Genomic DNA, 21,924 nt, shown 5'->3' with positions numbered 1-21,924 from the left:
ATCAAAATTTGCTTATTTGGGTCATAGCTATCAGTAGGAGCAATGTTAGGAATTAAAACTGAGGCATTAAAATTGTCGATTCATTCAAAAATAAAAATAATAAACCTATTGCATATTAACTTGCCTAATTATATAAAAACATATTGAAGATAATTTTTACTGAATGGCCAATTATGTTAGGCACCTATTAAATATTGGTGATATGGAATCAGATATGAGAGTGATACTCAAAGGAAGAAGGTAGGCCTTCAATTTATTATCTAACAGTTATAGTTCACAATTTTTCTTTAAAAATGTTGCTGCATCTGTGCAGTCCTCTCCATTTAGAATATTCTCCAGTTTTAGTTCTCATTATTTAGAATATGAATTATTGAATTTAGTCTCACTGCTTCTAGCCTCATTACAATCAATTGCTCAATCAGTTCTCTGAAAGTTATAATCATATTACTTTGCTCCAGAGAGCCTTCACTGCCTGATGCCTCCAAGATAAATTCAGATTTCTTAGGGTGACATTTAAGATTCTCAGCAACTTGATCCACTTCCACCCTTACTTCACAGACTCAGGAGGAGCTCTCACCAGCAGTCTTGTCAGCTTCTGATTCTGCTCCATGGTTCATCTGCCTCATCCTCCATTTCCAGTGCCATACTTGTTTCAATAAACTTTGACTCTGGGCAACTTTATTCCTGTTTTTCTCCAAATATCAAATTCCACCTGCCATTTTTTAAGGCACAGTTTTCTTCTTTACACTTTGTACTTCTTTACTACTTTATAACTAAATAACCCACTCTACTAACCTCTCTATCTTCTGAACTCCTAAGCATATAGGGAAAAGGCAGTATTGATTTGAGTTCTAGTGCAGTTCAGGTGACCTGGGTGAACTTGGGCAAGCTACTCAGTATTTCAAAATATGAGATTTTCACCAAGGAAAATGTGAAAAATAATGCCTAACTGATGGTAGGTAATAAAAATGAAAAATTTAGCTTAGTGCCTAGAAGATAGTAGGTTCTCAGTAAACTTTTTTATTTCATATTTGCACATGGAAATTGCCAATATTTTTGTTTAGATATTTAGAATTTTCACTATTTTCTGCCTCATTTTTGCTTGAACATATCTCTCGCTTTTTCTTGATTTTATGAAAATATAAATAATTTACATTGTATTCTGTCAGTTGCTGATACTCCTAACAAGAGAAGTAATAATGTCAGAGAGAGAGAAAAACCCTTTATTTAATTAGTATATTCAGGAATTACACTATCATTAATGATGGACAAGTAATCCGACTACATAAAAATGTTAAAATCTATAGGGGTTTTATTTAAATAGCATCATTTTCAACTGCAGATTGATAAGTCCCAGTATACAGATATCCTATTTCAGGGAACTTGAAAGTAAATTGACTAAGGCTAGTGATGAAAAATGTTCTTGGTTAGAGAATACATATTCTGCATGAATTAATAGTCACACTCAAGGAAAGTTGAGAATCAAACTAAAAAATACAGCTTATTTCTCATTACAATATTGCTTAAGAAGGGATTAAGCCTTAAAAATTTGGAACCTGCAGGAATTTGTAAGATGGGGTTTTGGAACTCCAGAGATTTGCCAACATTATTAGAGGCAACCTTTATATGTAATAGTTCTGCTCTAGTATTCTTTGAATTATTGCAAATTGTTACATATTACACTTTGAAGAAATTAGTGACTAGTGTAACTAATTTCACCCTGACACAATTTTTGAATTCAAGAGTACTTATCCAGTTAACTGCTGAGGTAACCTAATAGCTTATATTTTGAAGTACATTCTAGCAGACTCTCCTTTCTCAACTTATTTGAACCATATACCGTCGTGTTTAGTAATTCAATATTTTATGGACAAAGTGGTCATTTTCCACTCTCTCAGTACTCCCTGATTTTTAAAAAAGTTTTATCATGTTAAAATCAATTTCCACAGGAGATATTTGTTTCATAACATTTTGAAGTTTGCTTCATAGTTTTTGTCATAACACTTATTACTTGCTTATTTCTTAGACTATAAATAAAAGGGTTTAATAAAGGAATCACTACAGTGTAAAAAACAGCAATGGGTATATCTTTATCTCCTTCTTTAATTGAATTTGGTCGAATGTACATGGAGAGAAGAGAACCATAGAATATTGAGACAGAGAGAAAGTGGGATGCACAAGTAGATAAGGCTTTGCCTCTCCCCCCTTTGGATTTCATTTGGAAGATCATGAAAAGGATGCAGAGATAAGAGATTACAATTGTGATGAAAGAGAAGACTGAAACTGACCCTGCAAAGATAAATATCATCAATTCATTGATGAAAGGATCAACACAGGAGAGTCTGATTAATGGAAGAACGTCACAAAAGAAGTGATTGATTTGGTGAGACCCACAGAAAGTTAACCTAAACAGAAACCCTACATGAATCATGGCATGCATGTTTCCAGCTATGTAGGCCCCTGTGGTCATCTGAATGCAGAGTTTCTTTGACATCATGGTGTGATATTGCAGTGGCCTACATATGGCCACGTAACGGTCATAGGCCATTGCAGCCAGGAGAACACAATCTGCACTTTCAGCAAGGCAGAGAAAGTAAAACTGTGCCATGCATTCCTTGAGGGAAATCATTCTGTCCTTAGAAAGGAAGTTCTCTAACATCTTGGGGGTAATGGCACAGGAACAACAGGAATCCATCAGTGCAAGGTTACCTAGAAAGATGTACATTGGCGTGTGAAGACGACGCTCCATGTAAATCAATGCCACCAGGCCAAGATTCCCCACCATGGTGATCAGATAGATGGTAAGGAACACCACGAACAGAATGGTCTTTAGCTCTGGGTGATCTGTAAATCCTCTGAGGATAAAGTCATTTGTCAAGGAGTGGTTTACGTCAATCATATCCACCGTGTCTGTTGATATAGGAACCATAGAGATAAAAGATGCTAAGTTAGAAAGTGTGTGATTTCCCTTCAAAAAATTCTTTTTATGACAGGGAGAGGAGCTGCTTCTTCAAGCTTCCTCTACTGTCTCTGGGATCCAGGCACACAGATGTCTGGAGGACATTTGTTTTATGACCTCAACTCGACAATCGGGATTCACCAGACTAGTTTGATATTTCCAAGAAAAATGCTTCTGGTTGAAAAGGTCTGTCTCTATTCATTTATGCGAGATTAGTGTACATATCTAGGGTACCCATATTTGATTGAGTGTTCCCAGTTAATATCTGTCACTTTTTATATTCAGGACCCTCAAGATTAATTAAAAATTAATTTTCCTGTATATATATTTTTTAACTGAGCAAAATACTCATCTATCCTCCGAGTTGATATTGCAAAGTAGCATACAATTGGCATCTTAAATGTATACCTTAGAAATTGTATGAAGATCATGAAGGATTTAGAAGAAGATTATCATCTTGGAAAGCTAAGAAAATAAATACCATAGGTTATTACCTCTCTCATTCCTTTTCCCAGGATCATGCCCAAATCCATAACCAATATGTCCATGCCATTATAACTGTTGATTTTTGCTCAGATACGTAAATCTTTCCTCCTTTATGTAATACATTCTTTAATATATAATGCTACTAATAAAGCTTTAAGTAAATGCCCCAAACTACACTATTTCCATTCTCTGAAACCTCAAGAATGTTTCCTATTCTCTGCACAATCTAGAATTGTTTGTGTATAACCTACAATCTACATTTTTAAAAATATGTATATGGATAATTGGCTTATTAGAATTGTAGGCCTTATGAGGTTAGGTGTGACTTATACTTCTAATAAGATGTTTAAAATGAAATAGGGAAAAAGCAATATTGATTCCAGTCTTAATTCCACTATGAAGACCTGGGGCAGGTGAACGTTTTAGTTACCAATGATCAGTTACCAACTTACCAATGATCCTTAGTGACCTCTTTGGTTTCTGTAAATTGAGACTATTTTGAATAGTCTACAGGAAAATTATTCAAAATTCATCATTTAAAAAATTTAAGTACTTTTTGTATTTGAATTAACTTATCTAATATTTTTCTGTTTCCTAAGAACATTATGTAAGATTTTCTGAACTATATCAAAGTAAATTAAAAGCCAATAAATGTAAGCCTGCCCCTGTACACTTTAGTTGTTTAACTCTTATAGAAAGAAAAACCCTTTTTATTTCTTTAAATTATTTGAGAACAAATTTTGTATTCCTTTAAAAGGCTGTCTTTTATCATTATTTAGTGATTGACTAGAACATAATGACTACTGTTTCTATCACCATAAGTTCTATGGTCAAAATAGATTTTTTTTTCCCAATAATGAAAACATCAGTATAAGGTATAGGCTGAACATTTTATTGATTTGTTTTACAATATTATATAGACTACTGAATTTTTCAACTAAGAAATAACATTCAATGTAATTATAAATATGTCTGAATTATAAAACAGCATTACCTTCTGTCCTTACCTGTGTATTTTGAAGTGCTGCTTTATAATCAGAGGTCAGTGTGAAATTGCAGTACACTTTCTCATCCTAGTTTCCCTGGTCCTTCAGTTTTGAAAAGAGATTTTATAGAGAAAAAAGTTGTCTTTTTTACAGTGTTAGGTTTCATAGAATTTCTAAGTGTAAACATTGGCCTCTAAAACATGTGGGATTAAAAGAATGAAAATCTGGGAGGCTACTAGTAGGTCAGGTTCAATGAATATTTTCCTTACAATACAAAGTTAAAATTGTCTATTAAATGCCAAAGGGATTTCCTCATACTGGCGTCAGTGTATTTCTGTAGGGAGATTTGGTCACCAGAACATTATATAGCCTATATGACATTAATTAAAGATGACCTTTGAGAAAATGATGTTGAAAGCAAAATCACTAAAGTTATTAAGGTGATTTGGTGATCATTTTGCTGCTTCTGATGTAACATCCTATTTTACAATTTTGTTCCTTATTCTGTGCATAAAGTTTAAATTGAGTTTAAAAAGTCTCAGGTTGATTAGACCTCCTACTGGAGGAATTAATATGTTTTGAGGATTAAAGTCATTTATGAAAGAGGATTAGGATTTGGAGAGAAGACTAATAAACTGAAGTAGGTTCAGTCAAGGCCATCAACTTCACTCTGTGAATTGATTTTGTCTCCACATCCTGAAAAACCTTTGTTGGAAACTTTGATAATACTATTTGCTGAGATTATTCTTTCTTTTCACTTCAGCCCAGCTGACTTTATTTTTATAATACTCTTTTTTCCCTTTATTTCACTATTCAATCTCAATATATTATATAGTTATTTGTTACTACTTTATAACCAGTCACTCTCTCCCACCACCACCATAACATAATAGGCTTAAAAGGGAAGTAATTACCCTGTTGTATTCATTCCTGTAGTTTTAGCACCATGAGCAGTATCTGGCATGCTGTAATGCTACAAATATTTGTCAAAAGAATGAAAAAATATATACTCCCGAGATCAAGAATTTGTAATAACTTCTCATTAGTTTTCAAACCAAGTCCATTTTCCTTAGTTTGGTATATCAGATACTCCACAGTCTTCTCTGTATCCTACCTACCACCTTGCTTTTTTCCTTTCCCATCAGGACACTTCTAGGTGCACCGTTCCTCTACACACTTGCTTCAGTTAATTTGATTGTAATGTTTCCTCATGTAACACCCCTTCTTCTCCACCTCCTTCCATTCCAATCCTACTCATCATTGAGCTCAAATCTGATATCCTCAGTGAGAACTTCCCTAGGTCTTTCAGAAAGGATTGTCCCTTTTCCTTATTTAAATGATACTTACTTGATTTTATAACGTATTTGCCACTTTATCGAGTGTGACTTGTATGTCTCTTGATTGTAAAAGTCTTGATTGAATATTCAAAAGTCACTGATCATGACATGCATCTTTTGAACACCTAAAAAACAAAACAAACAAACTAGATCCTCTATACATGCTGTATTGATTACTAAAACCTCTTTCCTTTTTAATCTTTACTAAGTACTCATAATGAATGTATGGAAAAGACAATGGGCAGAGTGGATACATGATGTAACATGGTGACAATAAGAAGTATTTATATTTTACAATGTCTCCCAACAGGAAGCTCGTAATCTACTGGGAAAGACACTTACATTGCTCACTAGCTTGCAGTTTAGCATGTGATATAAAAAAGTGTAAACATGTTTATATGAAAGAATAGTGAAGGGAATAAATGGTGACCTGGAGAAAAAAAAGATTTCTCAAAGGATGTGTGATTTCAGATGAACCTTTGGAGGACGAATTGGGTTACAATAAGTGAATTGCATTAGGAAAAGAAGCAGCCTGATGGAAGTGGCTGATAAAAGTCTGGTGCTTGAAAGAGCAAGACCTAATTTAAAAAATGAATAGTCAGCTATGGTGGCTGAAGCTTAGTAGTGTATGACATAGGGGACACTTACAGGTACTATAAAGGGAATGGGGAATACATTGGAAATTGTTCGAATCCTTCCCATTTATTTTTCTCCTCCTGCCAATTCCCTGTTCCCTTTTCTCAGTAAGGTCTCAACCGACTCTAAATGCCAACTCCAAAGAACATCTATCTTTCTTTCCAGTGTGTAGTATTTGGTATAGAAAGTCTTCACTTCTTTCATAACACTCAGTGCTCTTACCTTCCTAAATGTTCCAGCTAAGTATTTTGTGCTGGGTCATGTTGTTCTCTTTGCCCTTCATGACACTTGTGTTTCCCTTGAGTCTATACTTGGAAACCCTGTTCATTCACTCTAGTATTTTCCCCAGATTATGTCATCTACTTTTGTTCTCAATTGTCTTTCATCTTCTGGTCTCTTCAGTAGAGGAGAGATTCCAAGCCACTTTTGGTTTACATTCATATCAGTTAACTCATTGGGAATATGTTCTAAATGTACACATTTTACCTATAAATTATATAGATGTATCACCATACTAAAATACAATATACATTCTAAAACATGATACAAATTAAAAAAATAGTGTAACAAATTTCTATTAAAATTTTTTATTTTATATATTAATGCTATAAAACACTTTTTACTCTCATTAACACTATTCCTTAAATAATAAATATTCAGTAAAAGAAATGAGATGATGTATGATATTTATATAATATTTTTAATTGAAGTATAGTTGACATACAGCATTATATTATTTGTAAGTGTACAACAGTTTTTTTTTGAGGGACATGCAATAAAATGCACATATCTTAGTAGGCAGTTTGATAAATTTGACATGTGTATACAATCATGTAATAATCACCCAGATCAAAGGTGTACAACATATTGATACAATATATATATTATAAAATGCTCACCATGATAAGTGTCAACATACAAAGTTACTATAATATTACTAGTGCTTCACAATATTCCCAATGCTATAGTTTTCATCTTCATTTTTAAAAAGTAAAAATTTCAGAACTGAAAATCTGTACCTCTCAACACCTATTACACCTGTCCTCTCAATCCCCTCCCGTCTGGCAACCACCGGTTTGTTCTCTGGTGTTATGAATCTTTCTGTTTTGTTATTGCTTGTTTGTTTTGTGTTTTAAATTTGTCATATAAGTGAAATCATATGTTATTTGTCCTCTGTCTCTTACTTCACTTAGCATAATACCCTCTAGTTCTATCCATATTACCATGGATGGCCAAGATCTCTTTTTTATTTTCACTGAGTAATATTCTATTGTGCATATATATCCTATTTTCTTTATCCATTTATCTAATCAACTTAGGTTGATTTCATATGTTAGCTATTATAAATAATGCTGCAGTAAATATAAAGGTTCATATATCCTTTTGAAATTAATGTTTTCATTTCCTTGGATAAATACCCAGAAGTAGCATTACTAGATCACATGATATTTATATTTTTAATTATTGATGAACCTCTATACTGTTTGTTTTTCATAGTGGAGGCATCATTTTATATTCTTATCAGCAAATGCATTGGTTTCCTGTTTTTCTCTCCCTTCTAACTCTTATTACTTTTGTGTTTCTAATAGCCATTCTGAATGGCATGAGTTGATATCTCATTGTGGTTTTGATTTACATTTTCCTGATCATTAGTGAGTGATATGGAGCATCTTTTCATGTATGTGTTGGCCACCTGTATGTCTTCTTTATGTCTATTCAGATCCCCTGCACATTTTTAAATCAGATTGTTAGGGTTTTTTTTTGTTGTTGAGTTGTATGAGTTCTTTATATATTTTGGATATTAACCCTTTGTGGGATATATCATTTATACATATCTTCTCCAATTTAGTAGAGTGACGTTTGTTTTTGGTTTCTTTCGCTGTGCAAAAGCTTTTTAGTTTGATGTAGTCCCAATTGTTTAATTTTGCTTTTATTTCTGTTGACTGATGGACATATTCAGGAAATTATTGGTAAGGCTGATGTTCAAGAGGTTATTATGTTATCTTTTAGGAGTTTTATGTTTTCAGGTTTTACACTTAGTTCTTTAACCCATTTTGAGTTAGTTTTTGTGTATGGTGTAAGAAAGTGGTCTAGTTTCAAAGTTCTGCAGGTAGTTGTCCAGTTTTCCTCAAACCATTCACTGAGACTCTTTTCCCCATTATATATTCTTACCGCTTTTGTCACATATTGATTGACCACATAAGCATCAGTTTATTTCTGTGCTTTCTATTCTGCTCCACTGATCTATGTGTCTATTTTTGTGCCAGTACCTTACTGTTTTGATTATTACAGCTTTGTAGAATAATTTCAAATCAGGGATCATGAGTCCTCCATCTTTGTTCTTCTTTCTCAAGATTGCTTTGGTTATTCAGAATCTTTTGTAGTTCCATAGAAGTTTTAAAAAGATTTATTCTGGTTTTGTGAAAATGCCATTGGTATTTCACTCAAGATTGCATTGCATTGAATCCACAGATTGCTTTGGGTACTGTGGGACATTCTAACAGTATTATTTGTTAAAATCCATGAAAGAGTATATCTGTACATTATTTGTATCATCTTTAGTTTCTTTCATCAGTGTATAGTTTTCAGAATACAGGTCTGTCGCCTCCTTGGATAAATTTATTCCTAGGTATTTTACTATTTTTGATGCAGTTGTAAATGGGATTGCTTTCTTCATTTATCTTTCTTGTAGCTTGTCACTAGTATATAGACATATGACAGATTTCTGCATATTAATTTTGTATCCCACAAATTTACTGAATTCATTTAATATTTGGATGGAGTCTTTAGGGTTTTCTATATATAAACTGTCATGTCATCTGCAAATAGCAAGAGTTTTACATTTTCTTTACCAGTTTTGATGCCTTTTCTTTCTTTTTCTTGTCTGACTGCTGTAACTAGGACTGCCAGTATTATGTTGAACAAAAGTGGTGGGATTGCACATCCTTGCTGACTTGATCTTAGTGAAAATATTTCAGCTTTTCCACATTGAATATGATGTTAGCTGTGGTTTTGTCCTATACGGCCTTTCGTATGTTGAGGCATGTTCCTTCTAAACCCATTTTGTTTAGGGTTTTTATCATGAAGGATGTTGATGTTTGTCAAATGTTTTTCTACATATATTGAGATGATCATATGGTTTTCATCCTTCTTTTTGCAAATGTGGTGTATAACATTGTTTAATTTGCTGATGATGGACCATGTTTGCATCCCTGGAATAATCCCGCTTACTCATGGTGAATGACCCTTTAAATGTATTGCTGAATTTGGTTTCCTAATAATTTAATTTTATTTGGTATCCTTAATATAAAATCACATGGGCAACATTGTGGTTACTAGATTTCCCCCATTATCAAGTCCCCACCACATACGCCACTACAGTCACTGTCTATCAGCATAGTAAGGTGCTATAGAGTCACTACTTATCTTCTCTGTAGTATACTGTCTTCTCCGTGTGCACTCTATGTTATGCATGCTAATTGTAATGCCCCTTATTCTCCTTCTCCTTCCCTTTGCACCCACCCTCCCCAGTCCCTTTCCCTTTGTAACTGTTAGTCCATTCTTGGTTCTTTGAGTTTGCTGCTGCTTTGTTCCTTCAGTTTTTGCTTTGTTCTTATGCTTCACAGATGAGGGAAATCATTTGGTACTTGTCTTTCTCTGCCTGGCTTATTTCACTGAGCATAATACCCTCTAGCTCCATCCATGTTGTTGCAAATGGTAGGATTTGTTTTCTTCTTATGGCTGAATAATATGCCATTGTTTAGATGTACCACATCTTCTTTATCCATTCATCTACTGATGAGCACTTAGGTTGCTTCTATATCTTGGCTATTGTAAATAGAGCTGCAATAAACATAGGGTTGCATATGTCTTTTGAAACTGGGATCCTGCATTCTTAGGGTAAATTCCTAGGAGTGGAATTCCTGGGTCAAATGATATTTCTATTTTGAGTTTTTTGAGGAACCTCCATACTGCTTTTCACAACGTTTGAACTAGTTTACATTCCCATCAGCAGTACAGGAGGATTCCCCTTCCTCTGCATCCTCACAGCATTTGTTGTTCCTACTCTTTTCTATGTTGGCCATCCTAACTGGTGTGAGGTGGTATCTCACTGTTGTTCTAATTTGCGTTTCTCTGATGATTAGCAATGTGGAGCATCTTTTCATGTGCCTGTTGACCATATGAGCTTCTTCTTTGGAGATGTGTCTGTTCAGCTCATCTGCCCATTTTTTAATTGGCTTATTTGCTTTTTGTTTGTGGAGGTCTGTGAGCTCTTTATATAATTTGGATGTCAGCCCCTTATCAGATATGTCATTTATGAATTTGTTCTCTCATATTGTAGGATGCTTTTTTGTTCTAGTGATGGTGTCCTTTGCTGTACAGAAGCTTTTTAGTTTGATATAGTCCCACTTGTTCATTTTAAGTTTTGTTTTCCTTGCCCAGGGAGATGTGTTCAGGAAAAAGTTGCCCAGGAAAAAGTCATTTTTGCCTATGTTTTCTTCTAAGATTTTTGTGGTTTCATGACTTACATTCAGGTCTTTGATCCATTTCACGTTTTCCTTTGTGTATGGGGTTAGACAATAATCCTGTTTCATTCTCTTGCATGTAGCTGTCCAGTTTTGCCAAAACCAGCTGTTGAAGAGGCTGTCATTTCCTCATTGTATATCCATGGCTCCTTTATCATATGTTAATTGACCATATATGTTTGGGTTTATATCTGGGCTCTCTAGTCTGTTCCATTGGTCTGTGGGTCTGTTCTTGTGCCAGTACCAAATTGTCTTGATTACTGTGGCTTTGTAGTAGAGCTTGAAGTCAGGGAGTGTAATCCCCCTTGCTTTATTCTTCCTTCTCAGAATTGCTTTGGCTATTCAGGGTCTTTTTTTGGTTCCATATGAATTTTAGAACAATTTCTCTAGTTCATTGAAGAACGCTGTTGATATTTTGATAGGGATTCTATTGAATCTGTAGATTGCTTTAGGCATGTAATTTTCTTTTTTTGTGGTGTTTTTGCCTGGTTTTGGTATTAGAGTGATTCTGGCCTCATAGAATGAGTTTGGGAGTACTCCCTCCTCTTGTACTTTTTGGAAACCTTTAAGGAGGATGGGTATTAGGTCTTCTCTAAATGTTTGATAAAATTTAGCAGTGAAACCATCTAGTGCAGAAGTTTTCTCCTCAGGTAGTTTTTTGACTATCAATTCAATTTCATTGCTGGTTATTGGTCTGTTTAGATTTCCTGTTCCTTCCTTGGTCAGTCTTGGAAGGTTGTATTTTTCTAGAAAGTTGTCCATTTCTTCTAGGTTATCCATTTTGTTAGCAGATGATTTTTATAGTATTCTCTCATAATTCTCTGTATTTCTGTGGTTTCTTTTGTGATTTTTCCTTTCTAATTTCTGATTCTGTTTATGTATGTAAACTCTTTTTTTCTTGATAAGTCTGGCTAGGGGTTTATCTGTTTTGTTTATTTTCTCAAAGAACCAGCTCCTGCTTTCAAAGATTGTTTCACTGATTCTTTCTAGGTTTTATTTATTTATGCTCTAATCTTTATTATGCCCCTCCTTCTACTGACTTTGGGCCTCATGTGTTCTTGTTTTTCTAGTTTCATTAATTATGAGCTTAGACTGTTCATAAGGAATTGTTCCTCTTCCTGAGGTAGGCCTTTTTGCAATATACTTCCCTCTTAGCATGGCCTTTGCTGCACCCCACAGATTTTGTGGTGTTGAATTATTGTTGTCATTTGGCTTCATATATTGCTTGATCTCTGTTTTTATTTGATCATTGATCCATTGATTATTTAGGAGCATGTTATTAAACTTCCATGTGTTTGTTGACTTTTTCATTTTCTTTCCGTAATTTATTTTTAGTTTCATACCTTTGTGGTCTGAGAAGCTTGTTGGTATAATTTCAATTTTTTAAATTTACTGAGACTTTTTGTGGCCCAGTGTATGATCTATTATTGAAAATGTTCCATGTGCACTTGAGAAGAATGTGTATTCTGCTGATTTTGGATGGAGTGTTCTGTAGATGTTTGTTAGGTCCATCTGTTCTGACACATTGTTTAGTGCCTCTACCTCCTTACTTATTTTCTGTCTGGTTGATCTGTCCTTTGGAGTGAGTGGTGTGTGGAAGTCTTCTAAAATCAATGCATTGCATTCTATTTACCCCTTCAATTCTGTTATTATTTGTTTCACATATGTAGGTGATCCTATGTTGGGTGCATAGATATTTATAATAGTTATATCTTCTTATTGAACTGACCCCTTTATCATTATGTAATGTCCCTCTTTCTCTCTCTTGTTACTTTCTTTGTTTTGAAGTCTATTTTGTCTGATACAAGTACTGAAACTCCTGATTTTTTCTCCCTGTTGTCTGCATGAAATATCTTTTCCCATCCCTTCACTTTTAGTGTGTATATGTCTTTGGGATTGAAGTGAGTCTCTTGTAGGCAGCATACAGATGGGTCTTATCTTTTTTATTATCCATTCAGTGACTCTATGTCTTTTGATCCATGCATTCAGACCATTTACCTTTAGGGTGATTATCCATAGGTATGTTCTTATTGCCATTGCAGGCTTGAAATTCGTGGTTACCAAAGGTTCAAGGGTAATTCCCTCACTATCTAATAGTCTAATTTAACTCATTTACTATACAATTACAAAGATAGCCTAAACGTTCTTTTTTTTTCCCTCCTTTTTCTTCCTCCTCTTTTTTTTATATTAGATATCATATTTTGTACTCTTTGTCTATCCCTTGATTGACTTTGGGGGTAGTTGATTTGATTTTGCATCTGCTTAGTAATTAATTCTTCTACTTTCTTTGGTGTGTTTTTAATTCCTCTGGTGTCAGCTATTTAGTCTTAGGAATACTTCCATCTATAGCAATCTTTGTAGATGTAGTTTGTGGGGGGTAAATTCTCTCAGCTTTTGGTTTTCTGAAAATTGTTTAATCCCTCCTTCAAATTTAAATGATAATCATCTTGCCAGGTAGAGTATTCTCGGTTTGAGGCCCTTCTGCTTCATTGCATTAAATATATCATGCCACCTCCTTTTGGCTTGTAAGGTTTCTTAGTCTGATGAAAGCCTGATGGGTTTTCCATTGTGGTCTTTTTTCTCTTTTAGCTGCTTTTAAAAGTCTGTCCTTATCCTTGTTCTTTTTCATTTTAATTATTATATGTCTTGGTGTTGTCTTTCTTGAGTCCCTTGTGTTGGGAGATCTGTGTACCTCCATGACCTGAGAAACTATCTCTTTCTCCAGACTGGGGAAGTTTTCAGCAGTTACCTCCTCAAAGACACTTTCTGTCTTTTTTCCTCTCTCTTCTTCTTCTTGTACCCATATAATGTGAATATTGTTCCATTTGAATTGGTCACAGTTCTCTCAGTAGTCTTTCATTCTTAGAGATCCTTTTTCTCTCTGTGCATTAGCCTCTTTGTATTCCTCTTCTCTAATTTCTATTCCATTTATCGTCTCTTCTACTACATCTAATCTGCTTTTAAATCCTTCCCTTGTATGTTTCCTTTTAGATATGGAATTTCTTAATGATTGTATCTCCATCCTAAATTTGTCCTGAATTCTTGAATATTTTTCTGTACTTCCATGAGCATGTTTATGATTTTTTTTAAACTCTCTTTCAGGAAGATGGGTGATTTCAGTTTCATTTCTGCCCTTTTTCTGTGGTTTGTGAGATTTTCATCTGAACCAGGTTCCTTTGACATTTCATATTTCTATGTGGCTCCCTCTAGTGTCCAGAATCTCTAGTCTCTGGAAGTGTTCAGTCCCGGGAGTGATGCGAGGGGTTGCAGGGGAGCTGCACTGGTGACTGGGTGGAGGAAAGAGCTGTTTCCTGCTTTCTGGCAACAGTGCCTGTCTCCACTCTCAGAACCAGTGGGTGGATCACACAGTTATAAGCCTCTGTGCTTTCAGTCTGTAGCTGCCTTAGGCAGGGCCCTTCTCTGGCTGGCCTGATGTCAGGGCCAGGACTGCCAGTTTGTAAGCTCGTGCCAGCAGGCCAGGAGGAAGATGCAAGATTGCATTCACAGTGAGGGGCCTTGGAGCTGAGTAGCCAGTCAGGGGATGGAGCGCCTGAAGCTCCTGAAAGTTCCCAACCTGCTGGGCAGAGCATGCCCAGACAACCTTGTCCACCTATCCCTTCTGTGCAGCAAACTCCATACAAACCTTGCCACTTCAGCAGCTCCCTCACTGCTAGGAAGCCTCTCAGACTGCCTGCCTTTCCCTTGTCCCAGGGTGACTAGATGTGGATCTCTGTCCTCCACTAATGGCTGGAATCTCAGTCTCTCCAAGTATTCTGCCTGTCTTTGCTTTCCAACACTACTAATCTCCAGAGCATATTGCAATGTCCATTTGTGCTCCTGTAGCAGATCTCTAGGGCTGGGTGTTCAGCAGTCCTAGGCTTCTACCCTAGGCATGGGAAAAGTCTTGTGTCCTGACGGGTCAAGGCTTTGGTATGTTACTCTGTTTCATGAAGTCTGCTCTGTTCTCCAGGTGTGTGCAGTCTGGCGCAGCCTTTTTTCCTGTTGCTCTTTTAGGATTCATTGTATTAACTGTATTTTTATATTATATGTGGTTTTAGGAGGAGTTCTCTGGCTCACCTCTCATGCTGCCATCTTGAATCCCCTGCTAATAATTTTTTAAGATTCTTAGAGTCTATGTTCATCACAGATATTGGCCTATAATTTTGTTTTTTCATAGTGTTTTTGTCTGGTTTTGGTCAGGGTAATGTCCTCACAGAATGAATTGGGAAGCATTCCTTCCTTGTCTGTATTTTAGGATAGTTTAAGAAGGATAGGCATTAGCTCTTCATTCAATGTTTGGCAAAATTCACCTGTGACACCATGCTGTTCTAGACTTGTTTGTTGGAAGTTTTTTTATTACCGATTCAATTTATTACTAGTAATGGTCTTTACAGATTCTATTTCTTTCTGATTAATTCTTGGAAGGTTGTATGTTGATAGGCATTTATTTTCCTCTAGGTTGTCCAATGTGTTTGTGTATAATTTTCAAAGTAGTTTCCTATAATCCTTTGTATTTCTGTGGTGTGTTTGCAATGTCTCCTCTCTCATTTCTGAGTTTATTTTTTTGAGTCCTTTCTCTTTTTATCTTGATGAATTTAGCTAAGGGTTTATTAATTTTGTTTATCTTTTCAAAGAATCAACTCTTAACTTCACTGATCTTTTCTATTGCTTTGTTAGTCTGTTTTATTTATATCTTCTCTGATCATTATTATTTCCTTCCTTCTACTAGCTTTGGGCTTTGTTTGTTATTCTTTTAGTTCATTTAAGTGCAAGGTTAGATTGTTTTAGATTTTTCCTGTTTCTTGAGGTAGGCCTTTACAGCTATAAAGTTACCTCTTAGAACTGCTTTTACTGTATCCCAACGATTTTGGAATTTTGTGTTTCCATTTCCATTTGTCTCCATGTATTTTTTTATTTCGTCTTTGATTCACTGATCATTTAGTATCATGCTGTGTAGCCTCCATGTGTTTGTCTTAGTTCTAGTTTTTTCTGCTAATTGATTTCTAGTTTCATACCATTGTGGTGAGAAAACATGCTTGACATGATTTCAGTCTTCTCAAATTTACTGACTTGTTTTGTGTCTTAATGTGTAATCTTTCTTATAATACGTTTCATGTGCACTTGAAAGAACAGGTAATCTCTTTGGGTGTGGAATATTCTGTATATATCTGTGAAGTTCATCTTATCTAATGTGTAATTCAAAGCCACTATTTCATTATTGATTCTATGTCATGATGATGTATCCATCGATGTAATTGGCATGTGAAAATCCTATACTGTTATTGTATTACCATCACTTTCTCTATGTTTTTTTATATGTATCTTTATTTGCTTTATATATTTAAGTACTCTTCTTTTATATGCGTAGATATTTATAAGTATCATAACATATTGTTGGAATGATCTATTTATTATTATGTAATGTCCTTCTTTGACTCTTATTATAGTCTTTGTTTCAAAGTCTCATTTTTCTGATACAAGGATTGCTATCACAGTATAACGGTATACCTCAAGGAGATCAGTAAGTCACTTGGTGGCAAGTTGGCTAATATGAACCTTTGCTTCTGTGAGAGGGCAGAGATTCATTTTGACTAGAATCAACATAGTGTAGGTATGAATTATCTTTCCTATCTGAAAGTCCTCAGGAAACAACTCTCTGAGCCTGGTAGAGTGGTACATAACATTGCACTGGACCAAGAAACCTAGTTTTCAATATAGATAGTGTGGTATTGGGCAGTGGTTGGTAAAATAATTCTACTCTATTGTTGGGAAGGAGATTCAGTTCAGTGATGCAGGGAAGTCAGAGTAAAACTAGTCAAGAAAACAGACAAGCAAGTTTATTATGCTGTGTAATAGAGCTGGCCCTGACTTAGTGTCAGAAGACCCCAGATATTTTGGGAAAGTTCCTTTTTATGGGGCTTGAAAGGTGTTTTAAGGAGGGGGATTGTCACGCAAACAAGTGTTGATTGACAGGTTGGCAATGATGTAAGCTAATTTTTACTGCACATGCTCTTCCCCAGAAATCTCTCTCTTGAACACCAAGGGGGGAAAAACTGCAATGCAGATTTATCTTAATGACTTTATAATGAGGAAAAAATTGACTTCAGGACACCTGAGGAGGACTCTAGCTTATGGAATGTCTCTGTGGTTTTACTCCTCCTGCTAGGGATTTCTCACCGGTAGAAGCTATCTGTAGTCTCATTCTCTAGTCTCAAATTCTCTGCAGTCATCCTGACCTCGTTTCCCACTACTGGCTTAATGAATTGATGAAATAGACATTTCAAATTTGCATGGACAAATGGATATTTGCATCCTCCAGAAATAAATGATCATTTTATGTTGCCATGTTCTCCATAGGTTAAATATTAGGGTCTAGGGTCATCCCCAAGTGACCTTCTTGGATAATTTGTGTTCTGTTTTCCCAAGTCCCTGATCTATGTGAGTTTACCTGTCCTGGTTCTCAGAGAGAAACTGCTATTACCAGGGAATGTACCAACAATTCTATTATATGTAAAGTTATAGCTGTCACTCAGTCACTTTGAATTCCTGTTTCCAAGAGTCCACCAGAAAGGGCAAGGAGTGATAGGCTTATAAGCATAATTGATCCTGATTATCAGCAAGAGACAAGGCTGTTGTAATGGGGCAGAAAAATATGTTTGATATTCAGGTGATACATAGGCATCTCTTAGTATTCCCTTGCTCAATTAGCAGTAAATAAACTAATGTAACAACCATGGCCTGAAAAGGGCATGGTGATGAAGGCCCAGATTCCACAGGAGTCATCAGATTCTGGATCATCTCACCATGTTATTCACTTGACATAACAGAAGTGTAGAGTATCAAGAGGAGGGAGAAGATAGATATTGGTGTGGTATTGCAACTTCAGCAGTTGGAACTGTAGGCATCCCTTGTAAGATTCTGCAGGAGAAGTAAAGACCCCAGTCTTGGTGGAGATTTCCAAAAATTTATTATAAGAAATAAGTATTTCTGAACAGTATAAGAGGTTGCCTGTCATGGGTCTGTAGTTCGCAGCCCAGATACCACCTATTTACACAGCAGTAAGAGTGCCAGTAGCTGATAGCTCTGAACGGAGTTCCTCTCTAGGAAATACCCTTATGTGAAAATAATTGTCTTATGAAAGTCTTATATATTTTCCTTGGGAAAGCCTATATCCAGTGACTGTTTGATGAAAATTATAAATTCCAGGTCTCTACTTTAAGGTATGGAAACTCTGCAGGGACATTCTAAACCTCCACTTCCTCATGGGACTAGGTCCATGCCTTGGCTATTATAAATCATGCTGCTACATATGTGGGGATGCAGGTATCTTTTTGAGTTAGTGTTTTCATCCCCTTTGGACAATGCTATAGTGTGAAAACAATATGGTTCTGGCATAAAAACAAACATACATATTGATGGAACAGAATCAAGAGCCCAGAAATGAACCCAAGCATATACAGTGAACAGATATTTGTCAGGCAAGACAAGAATACTCAGTGGAGAAAGTATAGTCTCTTCAATAAATGGTGCTGGGATAATTGGATATTCACATGTAAAAGAATGAAACTGGACCCCTATCTCACAACACTCGCAATTAACTCAAAATGGATTAAAGACCTAAATGTAAGATTTGAAACCATGAAACTCTAAAAGAAACATAGGAATAATGTCCCAGGTCTTGGTAATGATTTTTTGGATATGATATCTAAAGCATATGCAACAAAATAAAAAATATAAGCAGGACTACATTGAGGTAACGGCTTCATGTAGCAAAATAAACCACCAAAAAATGAAAAGACAACCCATGGAATGGGAAAATATTTGCAAACCAACTATTCGATAATGGATTAATATCTAAATAATAAGTCATATAACTTAAAAGCAAAAAACCATATAATGCAATTTAAAAATAGGCAAATGACATGAATAAATATTTTTCCTAAGCATATCTCTGAAAGGCCAATGGGTACATGAAAAGATGCGCAGTATCATAGCATTAGGGAAATGCAAATGAAAACCCAAATGAGATATCATCTTATGTCTGTTAGAATAGCCCTAATCAAAAAGACAAGAATTGACAAATGCTGACATGCATGTGGGAAAAAGGGAACTCTTGTGCACCACTGGGAGGATTATTTACTGGTGCAGTCACTATAGAAAACAGTGTGGAGGATCCTCAAAAAATTAAAAATAGAACTACCATTTAATCCAGCAATTTCTCTTCTGAGAGTACATCCAAAGATAGTAAAAATACTTAATGTTTCAAAGTATGAGATTTTTGCTGAGGAAAACATCAAAAATAAGGGGTAACATTTGGTAGGTGGTATATATGAAAAGTCTTGCTTGATTCTTAGCAGGTAATAATTCTCAGTAAATTATTTTTTTATTTTATATTTGTACATGTCTAAGTGACCAAAAAGATTTTTCTTTATATATATATAATCTTCACTGTTGTCTCCATTGTATATGCTTCAACAAAATTTCTAGCTTTGCTATGAATATATAAGTAATCTACATTAGAAGCAGTACTGGTTGCTGGTATTCCTAATAACAAGCAAGAGAAATAATATGAAAGAGGGAAAAAACCTTTATTTAAATAAATGTTTCAGAATTACAGTGTCATTCATGAAGGACAACTATTCAAGCTACATAAAAACATACAAATCCATGGATAGTTCAATATAAATAGCATCATTTTCAGCTACAAATTGGTAAATCACCATTATACAGATACAGTATTTCAGAGAACTTTAGAAAAATTGACTAAAACTAAAGATGATAATGTTCTTGATTAGAGAATACCTGTTCTCCATGAATTGATATTTAATTTAATTTTTAAATGAACTCTATGTCAAGAATCGAATTGAAATATATATTTACCTCTGTCACATGGTGTTGCTTGAGAAGGGATTAATGTTTGAGAACTTGGAATATGCCAGAGTTTGTAAATTTATGCTGTGGGATTCTAGAAATTTGCTAACAGAGGTAAATGGAGGTGACTTTTATATATACTGAATTATATTCCTAGAATAGTTGAATTTGTTGAAAATTGTAACTCTTTATACTCTGAAACAATTACTATTATAACTATATCATAACACAATTTGTGACCTCAAAGGTTATTATTTAGTTCACTCCTGTGAGAAGCTAGTAGCTTAGATTTTAAAATACATGTCCTTTTTGAACTTATTTGGCTTATACACTAGCATGTTTTAGTAATTAATATTTATATACCAAGTGGCCATTTCCACTTTCTCAACATTCTCTGGTTTTAAAAAATGTTTTAACAAATTAAAATCAATTTTCCACAGATGTTTTGTTTCAGTATTTATGATATCTTCTTTATAATTTTTTTCATAACATTTATTACTACCTTATTTCTTAGACTATAAATAAAAGGGTTTAATAAAGGAATCACTAAAGTATAAAAAACCGAAATGAGTATATCTTTATCCCCTTCTTTAACTGAACTTGGTCGAATGTACATGGAGAAAAGAGAACCATAGAATATTGAGACAGAGAGAAAGTGGGATGCACAAGTAGATAAGGCTTTGCCTCTTCCCTCTTTGGATTTCATTAGGAAAACTGTGAAAAGGATGAAAATATAAGAGATTATAACTATTGTCATAGTGAGGATTTGAAATGACCCTGAGAAGATAAATATCATCAATTCATTGATATAAGGGTCAACACAAGAGAGTCTGTATAATGGAAGAACATCACAAAAGAAGTGATTGATTTGGTGAGACCCACAGAAAGTTAACCTAAACAGAAACCCTACCTGAATCATGGCATGCATGTTTCCAGCTATGTAGGCCCCTGTGGTCATCTGAATGCAGAGTTTCTTTGACATCATGGTGTGGTACTGCAGCGGCCTACATATGGCCACACAGCGGTCATAGGCCATTGCAGCCAGGAGAAAGAAACCTGTAGTTTCAGCAAGGCAGAGAAAGTAAAACTGTGCCATGCATTCCCTGAGGGAAATCATTCTGTCCTTAGAAAAGAAGTTCTCTAACATTTTGGGGGTAATGGCACAGGAACAACAGGAATCCATCAGTGCAAGGTTACCCAGAAAGATGTACATTGGTGTGTGAAGACGACGCTCCATGTAAATCAATGCCACCAGGCCAAGATTCCCCACCATGGTGATCAGATAGATGGTAAGGAACACCACGAACAGAATGGTCTTTAGCTCTGGATGATCTGTAAATCCTATGAGAATAAATTCATTTGTCAAGGAGTGGTTTTCCTCAATCATGTCGACTTCTCTGTTGAGACACAAATAATGGAGCTATAAGTGTCTAAGATAGAGTGTATAATTTTCCTTCAAATTCTTCTTTTTACAAGAAAAGCTGCTTCAAGGTTCCTCTAATGTCTTTGGGATACAGGCACATAGGCCTCTAGGGAGCATGTCAGCTTTATGATATCAACTGTGGCACTTAAGATTCCTAAGAATATGTGGATAATTCCAGGGAGGATATTTACAATGGTAAAGGCTTGTTTTTGAATGTATGAATGAATAATGTACAAATCTAGTGTTCTCATGTTTGGCCAAGTGTTGTCAAGTAACTTCAGTGTTAGTTTTTATATTAAAGATGCTTAAAATAAATTTCAAGTCAATTTGCCTAAAATACCTATATTTAATCTGAGCAAAAGTTTTTTATATCCTCTCCCAGTAGACTGAGTGTTTGGAAATGGTATACAACAGATATGTTAAAATTGCATCTTAGGAATTGCAGGAAGATCACTAAGTATTAAGGATAGGACTATCATCCATAAAGTAAATAACTTGGAAACCTAAGGAAATAAATGTCCATAAATTGTCACTTGTCCCTTTTCCCAGTGTCATGTCCATGTCCATAAACATTGATTATGTTCTTGCCATTTCCCATGGTGAATTTTGCCTAAATATCTCAATCTTTTTCTTCTTTTTGTAAAGTATACATAAATACGATGCTCCTTAGTAAAGTTTTATCCAAATGTCCCAAGCACAT

At 35.1% G+C, this 21,924-nt stretch overlaps 2 protein-coding genes across 2 annotated transcripts; both read right to left on the bottom strand.

Moving 5' to 3' along the window:
- Window positions 1-1,660: 1,660 nt before the first annotated feature.
- On the bottom strand, window positions 1,661-2,938 carry LOC118927890 (olfactory receptor 5K1-like). Its single transcript, XM_036916578.2, has one exon. It carries the CDS (start codon window positions 2,927-2,929, stop codon window positions 1,937-1,939), a length of 993 nt encoding a protein of 330 aa, XP_036772473.2. The 5' UTR covers window positions 2,930-2,938; the 3' UTR covers window positions 1,661-1,936.
- Window positions 2,939-20,258: 17,320 nt separating this feature from the next.
- LOC118927820 (olfactory receptor 5K3-like) lies at window positions 20,259-21,456 on the bottom strand. The gene has a single exon (XM_036916437.2). It carries the CDS (start codon window positions 21,186-21,188, stop codon window positions 20,259-20,261), a length of 930 nt encoding a protein of 309 aa, XP_036772332.1. The 5' UTR covers window positions 21,189-21,456.
- Between the last annotated feature and the right edge of the window lie 468 nt (window positions 21,457-21,924).

This window comes from Manis pentadactyla, chromosome 1 (assembly GCF_030020395.1).
Source record: "Manis pentadactyla isolate mManPen7 chromosome 1, mManPen7.hap1, whole genome shotgun sequence".
Lineage (NCBI taxonomy): Eukaryota > Metazoa > Chordata > Mammalia > Pholidota > Manidae > Manis > Manis pentadactyla.
The sequence above is the reverse complement of the archived record's forward strand: the minus strand, read 5'-3'. Positions and strand labels throughout refer to the sequence as shown.

What these genes read in the sequence shown, in the direction of transcription:
- LOC118927890 (XM_036916578.2), bottom strand. Translation starts at nt 2,929, where the DNA reads ATGGTTCCTATATCAACAGACACGGTGGATATGATTGACGTAAACCAC.
- LOC118927820 (XM_036916437.2), bottom strand. Translation starts at nt 21,188, where the DNA reads ATGATTGAGGAAAACCACTCCTTGACAAATGAATTTATTCTCATAGGA.